Source organism: Balaenoptera acutorostrata, chromosome 7 (genome assembly GCF_949987535.1).
Source record: "Balaenoptera acutorostrata chromosome 7, mBalAcu1.1, whole genome shotgun sequence".
Lineage (NCBI taxonomy): Eukaryota > Metazoa > Chordata > Mammalia > Artiodactyla > Balaenopteridae > Balaenoptera > Balaenoptera acutorostrata.
This window is the reverse complement of record NC_080070.1, coordinates 57,823,846-57,846,096: the sequence shown is the minus strand read 5'-3', so window position 1 is coordinate 57,846,096 and position 22,251 is coordinate 57,823,846. Positions and strand designations below refer to the sequence as shown.

The window sequence follows — 22,251 nt, the reverse complement described above, 5'->3', positions numbered from 1 at the left end:
AAACATTTCCATCCCTCCCATGTGTTTCCTACTGCCCCTTTGCAATCATCCCTCCCCCATTCCATCTGCAAGCAAACACCAATCTGCTTTCTGTCCCTGTAGATTATGTCAACCTGATATTTCTCAAATACATGTACAAAAATTTGCACTTAAGTAAAATTATAAATTTGAATTTTGTGTTTTTTTCTTTAGGATCAAAGATGTGAAATTCTGTATAATGTAATAAAAAATAAACTAGACTGTGATATGAACAAGTTCACTGATCTTGATCTGCAGTGTATAGCAAAAGAAACTGAAGGGTTTGTGGCTAGAGATTTTACAGTGCTTATGGATCGAGCCATACATTCTTGTCTCTGTCATCAGAGTATATCCACCAGGGAAGGTAAGTGTTACTGTTAAAACCAAAATTTGGACTCTTCTTTCCATCGTGGAGAAGTGTAATTGTAGTAAGGTAAGAATTAAATATATTCCATTTTAGTATTCAAATAAGCAGCTATTTGAGTAGAAAATTGGCATTTCCAGCTAAATTGATGGCATTTTTTTTAATTGAGTTAAGATTGGCTAAGTGAAATCAGACAAAGACAAATAACATATGATTTCACTCATATGTGGAACATAAAAAAAAACAAAAAAATACATGAACAAACCAAACTAAACATAAACACGTAGATAAAAAGAACAGAGTGGTGGTTACTAGAGTGGAAGGGGTAAGGGAGGGGAAAATGGGTAAGAGAGGTCAACTGTATGACGGCATGTTTTGAAAATTCATATACAAATAGGGCTACCAAAAGAAGTTTTTTTTATTTTTAAACAGAATTAGTTTTAACAACATTGGACTTGCGAAAGGCTCTCCGAGGATTTATTCCTGTGTCTCTGCGAAATGTCAACCTGCATAACCCTAGGGACCTGGGCTGGGATAAGATTGGTGGATTACACGAAGTTCGGCAGATACTTGTGGACACTATCCAGTTACCAGCCAAGGTACTTAAAAAACAACCAAACCAAGCACTACCGACTGCCAGAAGAACCACTGAATCATCCATCAGTTCTGGCTGTATATGTTGGCTTGCCCAGCTTCCATTTGGTCCAACAAGTATTTATTGTTACCAAATAAATGTCCAGTCCTATTTTTGGGACTCTAACAGATTTTTAAAGTATCTGATGTATTCCTTGCCCAGAAAGAAAGCTGAGGTGATATTTATAGTAAACACATTTTGATGTGAATTTCAGAGTTCTTGTGTTTTTCTTGAATCGCCCAGGTTGTACTAAAGCAAATGAACTGTCAGCTAGGGTTGAGCAGAATCAGATAGGAATAAACTGGGAGGTGGGAGAGTCATTTAGATCCACAGAGCTGATGGATTAAGCCAGATTTCGAGACTCTGGGTGCCAGTCTAGAACGGCAGAGTTAGCAGGCAGCGTAGACCAGGCAGACAGCAGGATAAAGGGGGCAGTTGTAGATTGTTCTTTAGAAGATCAAAAGTAGAATCTAGGAGGGTGGTGTGTTTGAATCAGAAACCTAAGAGAAAAGGATCTTTGCATGAGATCAGGGGCCCATCCAAAGAGATAAAGAAATGGGTAAGGATCTCAGTTACATGTAAGGACCTCAGTTACAGACAGTCCTGGGACCTGTCTGGTGGGGCCTGGGACATACTGAGTGCAGCCCAGGACTGGGGGTTAAAGCCTGTTTGGGAGAACAGGGACGTGGGAAATACTTGCCTGCGGATCATGACCCCAAATGCTGGGTCTGGGCACCAAACATCAGTATCCAGATACATCCCAGGCCAGATATGTGAGGCCATCTGCGTAAGTGCTGACTTTGGGGCTTCTTTCAGATTAGAATGGAGCTTGAGATGAGGTTGAAATTTTGTCAACACATGGGACTAAATAGGTGTACTTAATAGAGGAGACTAGGAGATTGCTGACAGTAGCCTGATGTTTGGCTCACCTGTTCAAAAAGTTTTCTTGCTGAGAAGCTGGTGATTTAGAAGATAATTTAGAAGCAGTCAGTTACTTGTTCAGCATTGAGACTCTTGGGAGATTTTACTGTTGATTATAATTACACATGCTTCTCTATTATTTATTTTCTTTCTTTGATTGAATATATTTGAATATACATAGCTGTCATAACTTGCCACATGAACCATACAAGTGGAAGGCAGTATACTTGTTAAAAGATTGGGTTTTATTTTCTTAATGTAGTACTATTATAATGTTTGGGGAAAAAAAAAACAACAGGAAAAAATGGAAAGAAGTTCTGATGCATTTATATGCTTTTTATGTGGAATGTATTCCATGGTCCAATTGGGAAAAATCTGTGGTAGTTCCTTTGAGTTCATTTATTATTCTGAGTAGGAGTGTATTTTCTATCATTGTACTGTCATAAAGATGGCCGTTGTTACCACCCAAGTACTTTTTTCTATACATTGATCTTTGGCCACTGCTTAGTCATTTGTTTTAGAGTTGAGCTCTTTGTCATATTTTTGTTTCTTTCAGTACCCAGAATTATTTGCAAACTTGCCAATACGACAAAGGACAGGAGTGCTGTTGTATGGTCCTCCTGGAACAGGAAAAACCTTACTAGCTGGAGTAATTGCACGAGAGAGTGGAATGAATTTTATTAGTGTCAAGGTATGTTTGGCATTTATCTTTTTTCTCTTCTTTTTTTTTAATTGAGGGGAAATTTACATAATTAACTATTTTAAACTGTACAGTTCAGTGGCATTTAGTGCAGTCACAATGCTGTGTAGCCAGCACCTCTCTCTAGTTGCAAAATTTTTTCAGCCCATTCTCCTTCCCCCAGCCCCTGGCAACCACTAATCTGCTTTCTGTCTCTATGGATTTGTCTGTTCTAGCTATTTCATATAAAAGAAATCATGCAATATGTCACCTTTTGTGTCTGGCTTCTTTCACTTAGCATGATGTTTTCAGGTTTCATCCAAGTTGTAGCATGCCTCAGTAGTTCAGTACTTTTTATGGCAGGATGATATTCAGTCTTTTTTAAGGTGGTGTGGATATGCCACAGTTTGTTTATCCATTCGTCATTGGTGGACATTTGGGTTGTTCCCATTTTTTGGCTATTATGAATAACGCTGCTATAAACATTTGTGTATAAATTTCTATGTGGACATAGAGGACCGCACCATTTTACATTCCTACCAGCAGTGTGCGAGTGAGTATACCTATTTCTCCATATCCTCGCCAACACCATTTATGTTTCTTGATAGCGGGTTAATCTCATATTTGGAAAACTAGTAGGAGCAGTGATCCATCTATTAGTTAAACTGTGTGGGAAATTGAATAATGAGGCATCTCTCTTTTGTAGGGCTTATTATGTTCTTGCTTAAGGCAGATCTTCATGCATTATAAAATAGAATTATGCCTAAATAATCAGATAAAAGAACAAACTTGAAGGGGGAAGAAAACCTAGAAGACTAGGGGCTGGAGACCACACTAAGACAGGAAGCTGGGGTTTTTATTTGTTGGCTATATTTCACCCTTGCTGTGTCTCACCAAGTTAAATTTTTTCAGATATAGGGTGAGTATGGTCATTAAAGGACATGCTAGCAGATCATTTTGGGTAATGCTTCACACTCCACCCCTGGTGTGTCATTATGGTCTGGGATGTGCTGTCTTATTTGTACAGCTTCAGCACCCCAGCAATATTTGTTTGCCAAAGAGTGATTACATTTCAAGGCAAAGGAATCATGCAGATTTCCCCCCACCATCCGGAAGTAGAGTGTTTCTATGAAACATTACTGTAAACTGAAATGGTAGAAAACAAAGAAGCAATTGGACACATCTTGCTAATGGATGAACAAAATAAATCGAGATAAGGCGCAGATGCTCCCAGACACAGTTCAAAACTATGATGGCTCAATGCTGAGATGCTGAGTGTAGTTCCCTAGGAAGAAGCTTGGTGGCGCCACTGTTGCTGCTGGGGTATGTTCTGCCTCTCCAGCGGCTCACAGCGGGGCAAACACTGAATGCTTTTTGCTTTTCACCCCTTTTCATAAACGTGAACATTTTCTTTGGATTTCTTTGTTAGTGAAAACAGTTACTAATGTAGGTCTTTCGTAAAAGTGAAGTAGTGTAAAGCAAACTTCAAAAAGTGAGTGAAACCTGTAAACTTATTCAAAATTTATTTATAATCTGGAAGCCAGTTTATTAATTTGCAGTTGGGTTATGCCTACCCTCTTTTTATCACATGAGTTTTTCTGAGCTGGTTATGTGGGTATCCTGGCATTGATGGAGAGCTATAACTTTTAAATTTTCCTATCTTCTTTTTTTGGAATTTGGAATAACTATGACCATATTCTTCTTTTTAATTGTCACCAGAATGTAGTTTCACTTTTTTTTTTATCTAGATGGCTGAGTATTAGAAATTCTTTATTTTGATCAGTTTTTGGTCTTTTCAAGGTAATGATTTTTCATTGGAGATCACTTTAGGGCCTATTCAGTTTTTTAAAATATCCCAATTTAAGGAAAGACTGTCCTCATTATTGATATTGTTATATGTAGTAAAGTTTGTTTTGAAAGTTTTGTCAGTTGACTTTTAGGAAAAATGATATATTCTTCAACTTCTGAGCAAATAAATTGGTTTCAGTTACTGAAGATGCTAATTAAAGTAATTCATGTCTCATTACATATTTTTTGGAGTCTCCAAAGATTTGAGATAAATGGAACATTTTCCCTTTTTAAACCATTCATTACCTTACTAAACAAATAATTATTCATTACTTATTATGTAGCAGGCACTGTTTTTGCCACTGGGGATTCAGTAATGAACAAAACTGCCTTATCGGAGCTTATATTCTACTAGTGGAGGGAGACGATAAACAGACACATTCAATGTATAATATACTGTCAGGTGGTGGTAGGTACTAGGTGGAAAACAGTCAAGGGAAGGAGGTGTAAAGTAACTGGAGTGGGTCATAGATGGGTTTGTCAGGCAAGGCCTTTCTGAGGATGTGGCGTTTTGTCAGAGATCTAAATAAAATGAAGCAATGAGCCATGAGACTATCTGGGGACAAATGTTCTAAGCAAAGGAAACACCAAGTATAGAACTTGTGGTATGATATTTAGTCCAGCCGCATTAATTTTTTAAATGTAGTTCAGAGAAATCCATTAATTATCTTAAAATTTTTCTACTATTGCATTTAGACTTAGTCATGAACAAAAATTATATTTTGTTTTTAGATAGTTTTGAATTAATTCTAATTTAATTTTATTTTACCTAATAGGGACCAGAGTTACTCAGCAAATATATTGGAGCAAGTGAACAAGCTGTACGGGATATTTTTATTAGGTTAGTTACCAGTGAATGTTTTTTTTAAGTAACTGACTCTGTGGTTATTTATCAGTCAATGCTTTTTGGTCTTCACTTGTTTTTATGAAAAACTGATGTTTGAAACCTGTGATTTATATGGGTTATTAATAAACTGAAGAACAAAAATTCACTGTTTTACCAAATACCACTTAAATATAAAACATTTTTGATATTAAGTTTTGGAAATTATTTGGTTTTATATTTACAATAGAAATATTTCTGAAATGCTGAAAGTGGAATCATAAGTGGTTATTCAAGGATTCTCAAAGTATATGAAGCACATAATTACCCCAATTTATCTCTTTTATAAATTAAGATTCCATGTGGCCAATGTAATTAAAATAGAGTATAATTATTACTGCATTTATATAAAAATACATATGAATACAGAAGCTAATATTTAAGAGTAAAAAAATTATTTAAATGTGATGGGATTACAGGAAGCTTCTGAATGAAAGAGCTACTTTGTTCCATTCCACTAAAATTTTATTATAAAATATGCAATTAGGAGAATATATATAATGTACATATATATTTTAAAGGATAATAAAATGAACTCTTGTATTACTACCACCCAATTTAAGAAAAGAATATTACCAGAAAAGCCTATTACAGGTAAAGACAGTCAACCACATATTGACAAAAGGTTCAATTTACCAGAAATATATTACAATTATAAAATTATTTGTATCTAATACTGTAACTTCAAAATATTTAAGGCAAAAATTTATAGAACTCCAAGGAGAAATTGACAGATCCACCTTCATAGTAGAAGATTTTAACACAGTTCTCAGTAATTAGTTAGTGAAAAAATAGTTTAAAAAATAGTAAAAATTTAGAAGATTTAAACAACATATTCAGCAAGGTTGATGTAAGCATATTTAGAACATGTACCCAACAATTGGAGAATACACATTCTTTTCAAGCACACCTGGAACATTTTTGAAAATTGGCCATATGTCAGGCCATACATAGCGATTGCAATGTTTCAAAGAAATAATATCACACAGACTCCATTTTCTGAAAACACAAGTTAAAATAATCAAAAAAAGGATAAGCCCCCCCATACATTTAGATATTTTTTAAAAACTAAATAAATCATAAGTGAAAGAAGAGATCTAATGGAAAATAATGAGCACTAATAAGGAAAATGCTGTTTATTAAAATTGTGAGATACTGCAAAACTTATTTCAAGGAAAATATATAGCTTTTAATTTTTAGAAAAGAAAAAGACTGAAAGTTAATCACTAGGTATCCATCTCATGAAATTAGAAAAATACAGATATAAATGAAAATAAATAAAGAGGGAAATAATAAAGAACAAACATTAGTGAAATAGAAAACAATTCAGTAGAGAAGTTCACAAACCCAAATATGTTTTGTAAACCTGGTACAATTGATCTCCAGCAAGACTGATCAAGAAGAAAACAAGCATGAATAAACAACATTAGGGATAAGGGGGAGGAGGGCAAGACTAAAGATATAACAGAAATGTAAAAGATAATAAGGGAATATTGTGAAATAATATTATAAACTTTATGCCAGTATATTTGAAACTTGGGTAACATAGACAAAATATATTTGACCAAAGTCAAGCAAAGAAGAAACAAAATCTGAATAGTCTTGTTAAGGTAGGAAAAAAATGGGTCGCTAGTTAAAAATCCTTGCATAAATCAAACATCAGATCTAGTTGGTTTTTTAAGAGAGTTTTGCCAAACATTCAAGGCACAGGTAATCCAGTGTGTTGTTGGCCCCAGATTTATCTTACTTGCCGTGTATTTACTAAGATATTTGTTGGTTTTTTTCCGTCACCATGACAGATATTTTGTATTAGGGGCGATTCTTTAGACATCTAGTCCATCCTTTGACCCCAGAGATGGAACTTATGTTACCTTCTTTTTAATTAAAACAAAATTAATTAATAAACTAATAAAACTATATGTCAAAGTTCAAGTTAGAAAAAAGTATAATATATATAACTAAAATATATTTTATAGAGAGGCTTACAAAATAAAAATACTAAGCTCGCCAAAATGTAATGGACAAAAGACATGAAGAGACATTGCACAAAAGAAGTGCAGGTGGCCAATAAGCATATTAAAAAGAGTTGACTTGTAATAATAATCAAAGAAGCATTTCACTCATTGAGTAAGACTGGTTTTTGTTTTAGTCTCTGTCCAGAAGGCATGTGTCTTCCCTGACCTCTCTAAGACCCGGTTTACTGAAAACAAGGATAATTACATATGCCTTGCCTTCCTTAAGGGTTTGTTGTGAAGAATTAAATAAATAAATATATATATATGTGTGTATGTGTATACAGATATAGATATATATATGAAATTACTTTGCAAACTCTGAAGCCCTATTCAGATAGGAAATACTGTTTGTTTCCCCAGAGCGCAGGCTGCAAAGCCCTGCATCCTTTTCTTTGATGAATTTGAATCAATTGCACCTCGACGAGGCCACGATAATACAGGAGTTACAGATCGTGTAGTTAACCAGTTGCTGACTCAGTTGGATGGAGTAGAAGGCTTACAGGGTAATAATTGTAAATACAGAAATATCGTCTTCTAACAAAATTTCACCAGGATTTAGTAAAGGATTTTTATTCCCCCCTCCCCCCCAGGTGTTTATGTATTGGCTGCCACTAGTCGCCCTGACTTGATTGACCCTGCCCTGCTCAGGCCTGGCCGACTAGATAAATGTGTATACTGTCCTCCTCCTGATCAGGTGACAATTTCATATTTTGAGTCCAAAATCCAACAAATGCTATGCTCTTTCCCTGTGAACTTTACTTCTGCCAGGTAATAGAAGTTGTCCTTAGAAGACCAGCTTTCGATAAAGGCCTTAGTCACTGCTTTCTTACAGCATGAAAAGATTCTGAATTAGATGCAAAGCCTTTTTTTGGCCCAGCCATTCCATGCAAGTCTGAAAACTTTATACTCTTTCAGTGTTGGCCAATTGGAAAAACAAGAAGGAAAACAAGTATTGCATGTCCATGTTCCCTGTGTTCAAAGATCACACACCTCATTATCCTGACAAAAGACTGATACTGAATCAAGCATAGGACTAGGAAGCATCTATGCATGTTACATAGAGATATGACTTTTTCCTAGTCCTATGTCGATGGAGCTCTTGTTCCCAAATTTAGAAATGAATGACTGAGTAAAAGAAGAAATAGACAAATGAATAGTCAAAGGTATAAAATATCTATATATCACATGTAGCAGTTATTTTAATTTTCCTTTCAAAACACTTTCTTGACTCATTTGCCCAAATCTAGAAAATAAGCACTGTCTGAATAAGAAATGATTTACACTGAATAGTTAAGAATGTTGATTTTCATTCATTTTCCTCCCTGTGTTCCTTCTGTTAGGGAAAAAGTTCCAAGGAAGATAGATGTAGCCTAGTGGTACATTCCTCAACTTATTTGTAAAGCTTATAAGATATATGAAGTGACTTTATAAGAAAAATCCTAAGATACACAGTTTAAAATAACATATTCAATTTTATTTGTTAAATCAATTAGTTTTTCTCCCTTCAGGTGTCACGTCTTGAAATTTTAAACGTTCTCAGTGACTCTCTACCTCTGGCAGATGATGTGGACCTTCAGAACGTGGCATCAGTAACCAACTCCTTTACGGGAGCTGATCTGAAAGCTTTACTTTACAATGCCCAGTTAGAGGCCTTACATGGAAGGCTGCTGTCCTGTGGGCTGCAGGTGAGTTATATGAGGAGATCGTTACTATGGTGTCTTATGAGCGATACGAGCAGTTCAGTGTCAAAATTTCAACCTTAAAAAAAATTCCTATTTTTTAACAACTTTAGTTAACTGTATAGAAATTTACCTTTAGTCGAGTGTACCATAATTGGAATGTTGGCTTTGCAGAGAATTTGTAATTATATGAAGAGTTTGGTGTCTGTTTCTTTAACATTACCTTGCTATTGGCAAAATATGTTGGTGTGTGGAAGGATATTCTTTGAATTGAGATAAGAATTATATTGAGATTTTAAATTCGTTTTTTACTTTTAAAAAAGATCATCAGATAGTTATTTTGAAACTCAGATTGTCCCAGATATGGCCAGTAAGAGCCCCTTTTGGATGGCTTCTGTGTCCTTTTGATATGTCCTCATCATCCTTTGATCACTTACTTACTTCCCTATACAACAAGATGTTCTAGGTTTATCTTATACTCTCTGTACTCCAGCCCTAGAATCAGTTTTTTTCTCTAAGTATAATATTTTAATTTTGGCAGAAAATAATTTGATCTCTGCCACATTATGGACTTTACCATATATTTTCTGGGAAGGCTTTTCAACTGTATACTCCCCTCTCCTACATTTTGTTGGAGATTCTTGCAGGGATTAAATTTAGATACTACCAAGTTTTTGCTATTTATTTTGGCAAGCCATTGAAGTTTTTTTTCTGCTAATGAAAGGGGAAAAAAGGTGTTTACAAGTAAACTACTCTCTAATGATGAATCAACCATGTTATAGAGTGCTTATCATTTCAGAGTAGAAAAATATGAATTGAAAGAGACATGAAAATAAAATCGAGGTCTGAGTCCTAGCTTTGTTAGTTTTGGGGGAGATGGTTGGCAAGTTATCTACAGATTCCGTTTGGTCTTTCCTTATTTTAATAGTTAAAATTTTGTGATGTGACTCAGAACCATTAGAGAATCAATAAGAGCTTTTGTAAAAAAATGCCTCAAGTTTCCTTGTACTGGTCTATTAGAATGCTGTCTCTATGTGGTTTATTTTTGAATTGTGGATTATTTAGAGCTTTACAACTGGTTGTCCTTTTGTGTGTTTTAGGATGGCGGTTCCAGCTCTGATAGTGACCTGAGTCTGTCTTCAATGGTTTTTCTTAACCACAGCAGTGGCTCTGATGATTCAGCTGGAGATGGAGAATGTGGCTTAGAGCAGTCCCTTGTTTCTCTAGAGATGTCTGAGGTGCTTCCAGATGAATCAAAATTCAACATGTACCGACTCTACTTTGGAAGCTCTTATGAATCAGAACTTGGAAACGGAACCTCTTCTGATTTGGTACCTTGTGCAGTCACTGTACAGTTCTGAAATAGACAGCTGTATGTTGGTGTAATTTATGTCCTAACTAGCCCCACATGCTCTTTCTGGTTGGTTTGTCCTTCAGTAAAACAGTCTTTTCTTACACTAATCATTTTCATTCCATGTTAAGACAGAGCTGGCAGTAAGGGGAGCCGAAGTAGCCAGTGGTTGTGATTACCCTTTGGTTTCTTTCAGGTTTTTCTCCCTTCATTAGTGGCTTTAAAACATCTTTAGTAGCAGATTCATTTTGTATTAAACTTAAATTCTATTATTGTAGAACAGTTGAGGATAATGAGAAATTTGGTACAATAATGTCAAAAATTCTAACAACCAAATGTTATCTATTGGTAATACTTCTGGTAGAACAATATAAGCACAGTGAAAAAGTTAGTAGTAGTAGTAGTGTTTCAACAAGGAAAATGTTTAGATTAAATTTGGGCAATATAATTGTTTTTCTAAATTAAAATAGCATTTGACACATATCTCAAAAAGTTAACAGTGGTTCACTGTTGCTTTATTGGTTAACATAACATTTTTACAAATATTTAGTAATTTTGGGATAAATTTCCTTTATTAGGTTTTAAAAAATATAAACATAACCCATTTTTATTCTCAATAACAGTAAGCTGTTTTAATTCTAGTCTTCGTTTTCTGTTTCTTAACTTACACGTAGAAATGTCCCAGAACCTTAGTATATACCCTATCATTAGGGCATTTGTGGTGGATTTAATAACAAAGCATTATAAAAACCTTGTATGATGGCAGTTTTCACTCTGTGGTGGTTCAACAACATAGGTATAGATGAACCTTTATAGAATATGAACGTATTTTAAACTTGCGTAATTTCAGTTACTTAAAATGTAAGCTTACCCATGTTAAAGTTTTATTGCTTAAAGTTCATAATTCTTTGATAAATAAATAATTTTTTTCTCCTTTGCTCTTTTTCCCTCCCTTCCTCTCTCCCCTTCTCCCTTCCTTCTCTCATTATTATGCTGAACAACGCAGAGCTCACAATGCCTGTCAGCACCAAGCTCCATGACTCGGGATTTTCCTGGAGTTCCTGGGAAAGATCAGTCTTCACAACCCCCAGTCTTCAGAACAGCCTCACAAGAGGGTTATCAAGAGCTCACACAGGAACAAAGAGATCAACTGAGGGCAGATATCAGTATTATCAAAGGCAGATACCAAAGCCACATTGGAGTATGGCTTTTTCCTCTTCATTATAACTGTAAAACTTTTTAAAAATTGTTCTTCCTTTTTGATATGTATTTTTTGATTGGTAAATGAGCTCTATAAACAAGGGACTGAAACACATCGATCAGTCAAATGACTATGTGCTAACAATTTTTAGTAATCTTATGAGAAAGGGAATGTATAGTCTAAGAAAACTGGCAAAAAGAAATAACACTTGGACTTCCTTTTTCATCACGTCTCTAAGTTAACTTTTTGTCTTTTTTTTTTATTTAAGGAGGATGATGCCCTTAACCAGCCAGGCCCCATCAGAACCAGTCTGGCTATTAGTCAGGCACATTTAATGACTGCGCTCAGTCACACAAGGCCATCCATCAGTGAAGATGACTGGAAGAACTTTGCTGAGCTGTGAGTAAAAGATTCTGATTCAGAAGTATAGATATTATTACAGGTGATAGTTACTCAAACGTTTAAAATTCTTTTAAAATCACAAATAATATTTTGAATATTTAAAAGCAATTCAAAACATTTGCTTAGTAGCCATGCGTTTAAATACCCAAAAACTTGAGGAATATAAAAGTCAAAAATGAATTTTCATTATAAATAATTCAAATATAATCAAGTGAATTGGTTAATGACTTGGTTTAATTTTAAAAGCATCAAAGAAAAAAAAAGGAAAATCAAAAGCCCAAAATGGGGCTTCCCTGGTGGCGCAGTGGTTGAGAGTCTGCCTGCCGATGCAGGAGACACGGGTTCGGGCCCTGGTCTGGGAGGATCCCACATGCTGCGGAGCGGCTGGGCCCGTGAGCCACGGCTGCTGGGCCTGCGCGTCTGGAGCCTGTGCTCCGCAACGGGAGGGGCCGCGACAGTGGGAGGCCCGCGCACCGTGATGAGGGGTGGCCCCCGCCTGCCGCAACTGGAGAGGGCCCTCGCGCAGGGGCGAGGACCCAACACAGCCATAAATAGATGAATTAATTAATAAAAAAAAAAAAAAAAAAAAAAAAAAAAGCCCAAAATGATTCCACTATACAGTTTCCAAAAATTATGAAAATACAACTGTTGTTTTGTTTTCAAAATAATTTATATTTTATTAATCTCATTAATAATTAAAGAACATTTAAATACATTCACATTTATTCACTTGTAGACCATGTTTAATATACATTTGAATTTATAGGCTTGCAGTTGTCTCACTAGTAACTTTGGAGTCTGAGACCCATAGACTGGGAACCATTCTAGGTCAATGATTCAACTTAATTCAAGAAATGACTACAGTTAACAATACTGTAGTATATAATTTGCAAGTTACTAAGAGAATAGATCTTAAAAATTCTTCTCACAAGAAAAAAAAATGTAACTGAGGTGATGATGGATGATAGCTATACTTATTGTGGTAATTCTTTCACAATATATACATCTATCAATCAAATCACCATGTTGTACACCTAAAACTAATACAACCTTATATGTCAATTATATCTCAATTTAAAGAAAGTTAAAAATGGGAAGAAAAAGAAATGTATTCCTGGTCTTTAGAAGTTACAACTTTCTTGTTGAATTTTGCTACACTCTGGGGTATGCATGCACATACGTGTACATGCATGTGTACATTGAAAGGGTAGAAAAATTTTCCCTTCCCTTCTGGGTTCTTTGGTTGGTCTAATAATTAAATTGACATAAGATGGATTAACAGGAGAAAAACTAATTTTGTACATTCAGCATCTGCATAAAAATAGTAGACTAAAGTCAGTCAGGCAGTTGAGGCTTATATACTGTCCTGAGCTAAGGACAGAGATAAGGGCCTGGACTTCAAAGGGGAGGAGGGCAATTCACAGGAAAATGGGAAGAACAGGTGTTTGGTAATCAGACGTTTGTCCTGTCATGCAGATAAGTCTTTTGAGATTAAAAAAGTTCTCTCTGTTAATAGCTCTTTCTGGTGCAGGTCCCGTATCTAAATTCTTTTAGGCAGTTAAGGGAGAGGTAAAAAGCTTTTCTCAAGTCTGCTGGGTCTTGATTCCCTTTAAGTCAAAATAATCCACATGGCAGTTTGGGGTGGAAACTAGAATAATTCAGGATCCAGTCTAATTTACAGGTAGAAATCCAAATGTCAAAGACAATTAACAGCACTAGAATCTGATATCCACAAAGGTGTATTACTGAAACATGATTTCTCTCTCTACAATGACCCCCATTTCTAACAAAGATAACCACAGTAAGACTAAACTATTTTCAAATTAAGTCTAGTTGCACTAAACTTGGCCTGATTATTTACATAAGTTCGACAAGAATAGTAATTGACCATATAGATGCTTTTAAATCTCCTTTCCTGGAAATTTTCATAAGGAATCTCAGATTGACCTTTTAAAAGCCTCTTGAGACTAGGAAGCCAAACCAAGGACTTACCATCAGATTTCGCTTGCAATAGCTATGTACTGTTGACCCTTGAACAACATGGACTTGAACTGCGTGGGTCCACTTACACACAGATTTTCAATAAACATGTACTGCAGTACTACACCGTCCATGGCTGGTTGAATCTGTGGATGCAGAACTGTGGGTACAGAGGGCTGACTGTAAGTATGCAGATTTTTGACTGTGTGTTAGAGGGTAGAGGGGTGGGGTTGGCACCCCTAACCCCTGTGTTGTTGAAGGGTCAACTGTATTTGGGTTAACTTCTCTTTTAGAGGTCCCCAAAATAGCCTGAAGTCCTTGTACTTGCCGGGAAATGACCTTCCTTACTCACCTGGTAAGGTTACTGGGAACTCTGTAAGCAAGGTACCAGGCTGGTTTTCCAAGGAGGTTTATTGGCTCCATAAAATCAACCTTAGTTCCTTAAAACTGTCTAGTTTGTTTTTCTGTTCTATGCATTCTCAAATACGACGTTCCAGTCAAAGCCTTGATGATATAACCAATGTTTCCAATTGTGTCCTGTTACGAGGAGAAAGGATTCTTATTGAACTTATGGAAATAACTGTATCCATGAAAATAAGAACGCTTACTAAGAGTTTCTGAATTCTGGAGGGATCAGGTAGGAGAAAAACACGTTTCATCTTTGTTCACAAAGGTATATTTTACCAAATTACTGATAGCTTAAGAGAAAAGAAAAAGGTTTCCTTAAATCTGGACAAACAAAACATAAGAGAACAATGTTTCAAACAAAGTCATAAAAATTATAATGATCCTCAGTAGTTCATTCAGTCCCATGTAGTTAATTTTTATGGATCTCTTGTTAGCAGTTTTATGAAGCCATCAGTTTCCCCATTAGAGTTCTGCAAATTCTTACCTAATTCAGTGGTATAAATTGAAAATTATCAGAAACCTGTTCTTGTTAGAGTCCTTTCCATGAGTCTCACTGAAGATGAAGCACTTTTGCAGGAACACTTTTACAATAACTGTAAATGACAAAAGACTTAAAAATGGCCATGGTTAAAGACCTGATGAAACTTCATTATAATGCATTTGATAAGGAAACTTGGTTATTTCTATGACACAATATTTTAAGACAACTGGAATTATGGTTGATAATATTATGTATCAGATACTTAGGAATTTTATAAAGTTTCTATAAGACATATTAATAACATATCCATATAAATATAACTTTTAGTATTATTTCAGTGTTTCCCATGTAATTTAATATATCAAGTAATCCTAATTTATATCTCTCTTTTTATAAGGGGAGAGAGAGAACAAATCTTTTGAGATGTTCCAGGGGCCCTCTGGAAAATCCCAGAGTTAAGGGTCAAAAAGCCTTATTTAGAATTTGATTTTGGAGAGGTTTGTCAAAAATATTTGGTTTTAAAACATCATACTATCATAGATCACTGTTAAACAATACTATTCACTTAACCAAAGTGACAGTTAAAGACTTTGAAGGCAAATACAGAAAGTTACATAGTTGTAAAAAAAACAAACAAAAAACATCTTAGAGAAAAGCATTTTCTTAAGCAATCAGACATGAGGCATAGGAAATTATTTTTGTTTTCTAGGCAGACTACTTAAAAAGTAAAGAAAAACCTTTCACAGTCTTATCAATAGCAGACCAATAATCCAAAAAAATTTTGTCTTGAAAGGGAAGAAAAGTTTTAATATCAGTAGTGTACTTCTATAAAACTAAAACTTATTTTTAGAACACTTATAATAAATTCATTCCATTTTAGCCAGCTTGACAAAGTAAAAGTCTCTCTCTCCAACTTTCCATACCCATTTAGTTTGTCCTTTATTCTCTTTCCCATTCTGAAACAATCAGAATAGAGTTGCATACAGTTGTTTTCCTTATTATTTCTCAGTTTTAATTATATAAATTAGAATTCTTAACACTTAAACCTTAATTTCTAGTGATTGTGAACTGTTACACCAGCATTCTGTAGACTGGCAAATTAATGCATACATTTCATAATTTCTAAAAGAATACACTTTAACAGTACAATTTTTCAGTGTAGAATAGGACACATTTATTTCTACATCTAAGTATATTTAGTTCCTATGTAGTAAGAAGCCAAAAGTAAATAAATGTTCAATGATTAATGTTTCAGTATTTTATTTAGAAATGATCAAGATATCCAAAGAAATTTCATCACTTGCCAAAACTCTTAAGGGTATAAGTTACCAAAGAGATTCTGGAAACTATTTAAGTAGACATATCATAAAACTTAATTATTGTTGAGAAGTTCACTTAAGAACTAGTTAAGTTTTAAACAATCATATTTAGATTACTTACGAAAATTTCATGAAACATTAAAACAGCCACCATGGCAAATTTTGTAACAGATATATACTTAAACTAGCTTTTATTTACTGAAAATTATCCCAGATCACATAAACTTGAGAAGAATTTGGATTGGTTTGTATTATGTTTCTGAGAGTTTAGAAATATTAAATTTGATGAGTGCTTTTTTCTTTAACCCAATTAAATAGATCTTTTTACAAATTAATTTTGGCAATATTCATCCAGACGTAGAAAAGTATCACATATACATAACATATCCATAGACGTAACATAAACACACAGAGACAAACAGACCCTGTAGCTTCCATCCCAAAATTTTAGCCATGGAAGTTTTTATAGCAGTCTGTTTTTTAAAAGCCTCTTCCCCTAACTCCTTTTCTATCCCAGTCTCAGGTGATTATAGGCAGTATCTTAGCTATCTCCTGGGTGTTTACATTTCAAAGACATAAGATTTACATCTTCAAGGGACAGAGGAAGAATGCAAGTTTTCTCGTAGGAGTTTTTCTTTCAAGTATAGTTGATTTACAATATTATATTAGCTTTAGGTGTACAACATAGTGATTCAATATTTATAGATTATACTCCATTTAAAATTGCAAAATAATGGCTGTATTTCCCTGTGCTGTACAATCTATCCTTGTTGCTTATTTTATACATAGTAGTTTGTACCTCTTAATCCCCAGCTCCTGCCTTGCTCCTCCCTCCTTCCCTCTATTGACTGGTAACCACTAGTTTGTTCTCTATATCTGTGAGTCCATTTCTGTTTTGTTTCGTACATTCGTTTTATTTTTTAGATTCCAAAATAAGTGATAACAGAGTATTTGTCTTTTCTGACTTATTTCACTGAGCATAGTATTCTCTAGGTCCATCTATGTTGTGGCAAATGGCAGTATTTCATTCTTCTTTAAGAATGGGATGGCATTAGGATGCATGTATTGGCATTAGGATGCATGTATCTTTTTGAATTAATGTTTGTTTTCCTTGGATATACACCCAGGAGTAGAATTGCTGGATCATAAGGTAGTTCTATAATTTTAGTTTTTTGAGGCACCTCCATATTGTTGTTGTTTTTTTAAAAAAATCTTTATTGGAGTATAATTGCTTTACAATGGTGTGTTAGTTTCTGCTGTATAACAAAGTGAATCAGCTATACATATACATATATCCCCATATCCCCTCCCTCTTGTGTTTCCCTCCCTCCCTCCCTATCCGACCCCTCTAGGTGGACATAAAGCACCAAGCTGATCTCCCTGTGCTATGTGGCTGCTTCCCACTAGCTAGCTATTTTACATTTGGTAGTGTATATATGTCCATGCCACTCTCTCACTTTGTCCCAGCTTACCCTTCCCCCTCCCCATGTCCTCAAGTCCATTCTCTACGTCTGTGTCTTTATTCCTGTCCTGCCCCTAGGTTCATCAGAACCATTTTTTTTTTTAGATTCCATGTATATGTGTCAGCATACGGTATTTGTTTTTCTCTTTCTGTCTTACTTCACTCTGTATGACAGACTCTAGGTCCGTCCACCTCACTACAAATAACTCAATTTTGTTTCTTTTTATAGCTGAGTAATATTCCATTGTATATATGTGCCACATCTTCTTTATCCATTCAACTGTTGATGGACATTTAGGTTGCTTCCATGTCCTGGCTATTGTAAATAGAGCTGCAATGAACATTGTGGTACATGACTCTTTTAGAATTATGGTTTTCTCAGGGTATATGCCCAGTAGTGGGATTGCTGGGTTGCATACTGTTTTCTATAGTGGTTGCATAAATGTTCATTTATACCAATACTGTGGGACAGTCCCCTTTTCTCCACATCCTTGTCATTATTTGTTATTTATAATCTTTTTGATTATAGCCATTCTGAGAGGTGTGAGGTGATATCTCACTGTGGTTTTGATTTGCATTTCTCTGATAATTAGAGATGTTGATCATCTTTTCATGTGTCTGTTGGCCATCTGTATGTCTTTGGAAAAATGTCTATTCAGATCTTCTGCCCATTTTTTACTCAGGTTGTTTTTTTGATATTGACTTGTATGAACACTTTATATATTTTGGATATTAACCCCTGATTGGTCATATCATTTGCAAATATTTTCTCCCATTCAGTAGGTTCTCTTTGTTTTGCTGATTGTTTCCTTTTCCTAGGAGTTTTTTTTGTTTGTTTTTGTTTTTTAAAAACATTTATTTAGTTAGTTAGTTATTTTTGGCTGTGTTGGGTCTTCGTTTCCGTGCAAGGGCTTTCTCTAGTTGCAGCGAGTGGGGGCCTCTCTTGTTGCAGAGCACAGGCTCCAGACACACAGGCTCAGTAGTTGTGGCTCAGGGGCCTAGTTGCTCCATGGCATGTGGGATCTTCCCAGACCAGGGCTCGAACCCATGTCCCCTGCATTGGCAGGCAGATTCTCAACCACTGCACCACCAGGGAAGCCCCTTTCTAGAGGTTTTAAGGTATATTTCTTTATTATCAGAAGTCTAGGGTAACTACTATTTAAAATTTCCTATCTATCTGTCTTTTTAGAACAGTTCTCTTCTAACATCCTGATCTTTTACAGTATCTGCAAGCATTTTGAGATGAATAGGGGAGGTTTGGGGTTGGTAAAGTGAGGTGAACTTTTGAATTGTTTCTAGAGCCACAGTTCTGGTTTTGCAGACTCTAATTTGTAAAATAAGGACAGTCTGTTTTATTTCCTCAAAGAACTGGGTTGCAGCCTGAATGCAAGCAAGGGGCTGACCCACCCATACAACTACATGAGGATTTTTAATTATGATGGAAATCAAAAGATTACTACGAGAGCCTACAACATGCTGCCTACAAGAGACCTACTTTAGGGCAAAGGACACACATGGATTGAAAGTAAGGGGATGGAGGAGGATTAGCTCAAGATAGATAGTGAAGTAGAAGGATGTGAGCTCACCCCCTTCCTACGAAAACACCAAAATTCACAACCAACTGGTGAACAACCATTGACAAAAAAACGCTGGAACTTACCGAAAAAGATACCCTACATCCAGAGACAAAGAAGAAGCCACAGTGAGATGGTAGGAAGGGCGCAATTGCAATAAAATCAAATCCCATACCTGGTGGGTGGGTGACCCACAAACTGGAAAACAGTTATTCCAAGAAGTTATCTCACAGGAGTGAATGTTCTGAGCCCCATGTCAGGCTTCCCCCAGCGTGGGGGTCTGGCAACAGGAGGAGGAGCCCCAGAGAATCTGGGTTTGAAGGCCAGTAGGCTTTGATCACAGGATTTCCACAGGACTGGGGGAAACAGAAACTCCACTCTTGAAGGGCACACACAGTCTCGTGTGCACCAGGACTCAGGAAGAAAAGTAGTGACCTGATAAGAGACTGGGCCAGACCTACCTGCCAGTATTGGAGGATCTCCTGCAGAGGTGGGGGGGCAGCTGTGGCTCACTGAGGGAACAAAGACACTGGCAGCAGCAGTTCTGGTAAGTACTCATTGGTCTGAGCCCTCCCAGAGGCCACTGTTAGCCCCACCATACAGCCTGTAGGCTCCACTGCTGGGATGCCTCAGGCCAAACAACCAACAGGGTGGGAACACAGCCCCACCCATCGGCAGACAAGGGCCTTAAAGTCTCCCTGAGCAAAGCCCTACCCACCAGAGGGACAAAACCCAGCCCCACTCACCAAGGGGCAGGAACCAGCCCCTCCCCTCAGGAAAACTGCACAAACCTCTTAGACAGCCTCACCCACCAGAGGGCAGACAGCAGAAGCAAGAACTAAAATCCTGCAGCCTGTGGAACAGAAACCACAGTCACAGGACGTTAGTCAAAATCAGATGGAAGAGGAATATGTCCCAGATGAAGGAACAAGATGAAACCCCAGAAGAACAACTAAGTGAAGTGAAGATAGCCAACCTACAGGAAAAGGAATTCAGAATAATGTGAAGATAATCCAAGATCTCGGAAAAAGAATGGAGGCAAGGATCGAGAAGGTACAAGAAATGTTTAACGAAGACCTAGAACAACTAAAGAACAAACAAAGATGAACAATATAATAAATGAAAAATACACTAGATGGAATCAATAGCAGAATAAATGAGGCAGAAGAATGGTTAAGTTACCTGGAAGACAGAATGGTGGAAATCACTGCCACAGAGCAGAATAAAGAAAAAAGAATGAAAAGAAATGAAGACAGCCAAAGAGACCTCTGGGACAACATTAAAGGCACCAACATTAGCATTATAGGGGTCCCAGAAGGAGAAGAGAGAGAGAAAGGACCTGAGAAAATATTTGGAGAGACAATAGCTGAAAACTTCCCTAACATGGGAAAGGAAACAGTTATCCAAGTCCAGGAAGCGCAGAGAGTCCCAGGCAGTATAAACCTAAGGAGGAACATGCCAAGACACTTAGTAATCAAATTGACAAAAATTAAAGACAAAGAAAAACTATTAAAAGCAACAAGGGAAAAATGACCGATGGCATACAAGGGAACTCCCGTAAGGTTATCAGCTGATTTCTCAGCAGAAACTGCAGGCCAGAAGGGGGTGACACAATATATTTAAAGTGAAGAAAGGGAAGAACCTGCAACCAAGAACATTCTACCCAGCTAGGCTCTCATTCAGATTTGACAGAGAAAACTTCTCTAGGCGTGAAAGAGACCAGCAACGTAAAACAACCTTGTACATATATATATTGCTATATCAAAACCTCATGGGAACAGCAAACCCAAAAACTACAATAGATACACACACAAAAAAGAAAGCAACCCAAACACAACACTAAAGATGGTTATCAAACCACAAGAGAACAAAAGAGGAAGGGAAGAAAAAAGATATAAAAACAAATCCAAAACAAGACAATGGCAATAGGAACATACATATCTTTAATTAATTGCCTTAAATGTAAATGGATTAAATGCTTGAACCAAAAGACTGACTGAATGGATACAAAAACAAGACCCATATATATGCTGTCTACAAGAGACCCACTTCAGCCCTAGGGACACATAACAGATTGAAAGTGAGGGAATGGAAAAAGGTATTCCATGCAAATGGAAATCAAAAGAAAGCTGGAGTAGCAATACTAATATCAAACAAAATAAACTATGAAATAAAGACTGTTACAAGAGACAAAGAAGGACATAATGATCAAGGGATCAATCCAAAAAGATATAACAATTGTAAATATATATGCAGCCAGTGTAGGAGCACCTCAATATATAAGGCAAATACTAAAAGCCATAAAGAGAGAAATTAACAGTAACACAGTAATAGTGGGGAACTTTAACAACCCACTTTCATCAATGGACAGATCATCCAGACACAAAATCAGTAAGGAAACACGGGCCTTAAATGACACATGAGACCAGATGAACTTAATTGATATTTATTGACCATTCCATCCAGTAGTAGCAGAATACACATTTTTGTCATGTGCATGTGGAACATTCTCCAGGATTGACCACATGCTGGGCCACAAAATGAGCCTCGGTAAATTTAAGAAAGTTGAAATCATATCAAGCATCTTTTCGGACCACAACACTATGAGATTAGAAGTCAATTACAAGAAAATAACTAAAAAACAAACATGTGGAGGCTAAACAATATGCTACGAACAACCAATGGATCACTGAAGAAATCAAAGAGGAAATCAAAAAATACCTAGAGACGAAAGCACAATGACCCAAAACCTATGGGATGCAGCAAAGGCAGTTCTAAGACAGAAGTTTATAGCAATACAGTCTTACCTCAGGAAACAAAAAAAATCTCAAATAAACAACCTAACCTTACACCTAAAGCAACTAGAAAAAGAAGAACAAAACCTGAAGTTAGTAGAAGGAAAGAAATCATAAAAGATCAGAGCAGAAATAAATGAAATAGAAAGAAAGAAAACAATAGCAAAGATCAATGAAACTAAAAGCTGGTTCTTTGAAAAGATAAACAAAATTGATAAACCTTTTAGCCAGACTCAT

General features: G+C 36.1%; 1 protein-coding gene across 6 annotated transcripts in view; it reads left to right on the top strand.

Annotated features, from left to right (window-relative positions):
- The window catches only part of PEX1 (peroxisomal biogenesis factor 1), a 75,783-nt gene that overhangs the window by 41,823 nt on the left and 11,709 nt on the right, over positions 1 to 22,251 (top strand). For 4 of the 6 annotated variants that reach the window (XM_057549672.1, XM_057549671.1, XM_057549674.1 and 1 more), the window contains 10 exons: positions 193 to 382; positions 815 to 981; positions 2,494 to 2,628; positions 5,241 to 5,305; positions 7,723 to 7,865; positions 7,953 to 8,056; positions 8,871 to 9,047; positions 10,142 to 10,372; positions 11,399 to 11,593; positions 11,862 to 11,992. In XM_057549672.1, coding sequence (XP_057405655.1) covers positions 193 to 382; positions 815 to 981; positions 2,494 to 2,628; positions 5,241 to 5,305; positions 7,723 to 7,865; positions 7,953 to 8,056; positions 8,871 to 9,047; positions 10,142 to 10,372; positions 11,399 to 11,593; positions 11,862 to 11,992 — 1,538 coding nt within the window. Of the gene's footprint in view, positions 1 to 192; positions 383 to 814; positions 982 to 2,493; positions 2,629 to 5,240; positions 5,306 to 7,722; positions 7,866 to 7,952; positions 8,057 to 8,870; positions 9,048 to 10,141; positions 10,373 to 11,398; positions 11,594 to 11,861; positions 11,993 to 22,251 lie in introns of those variants that run through there. The other 2 variants (XM_057549673.1, XR_009008788.1) reach the window with 2 other exon arrangements.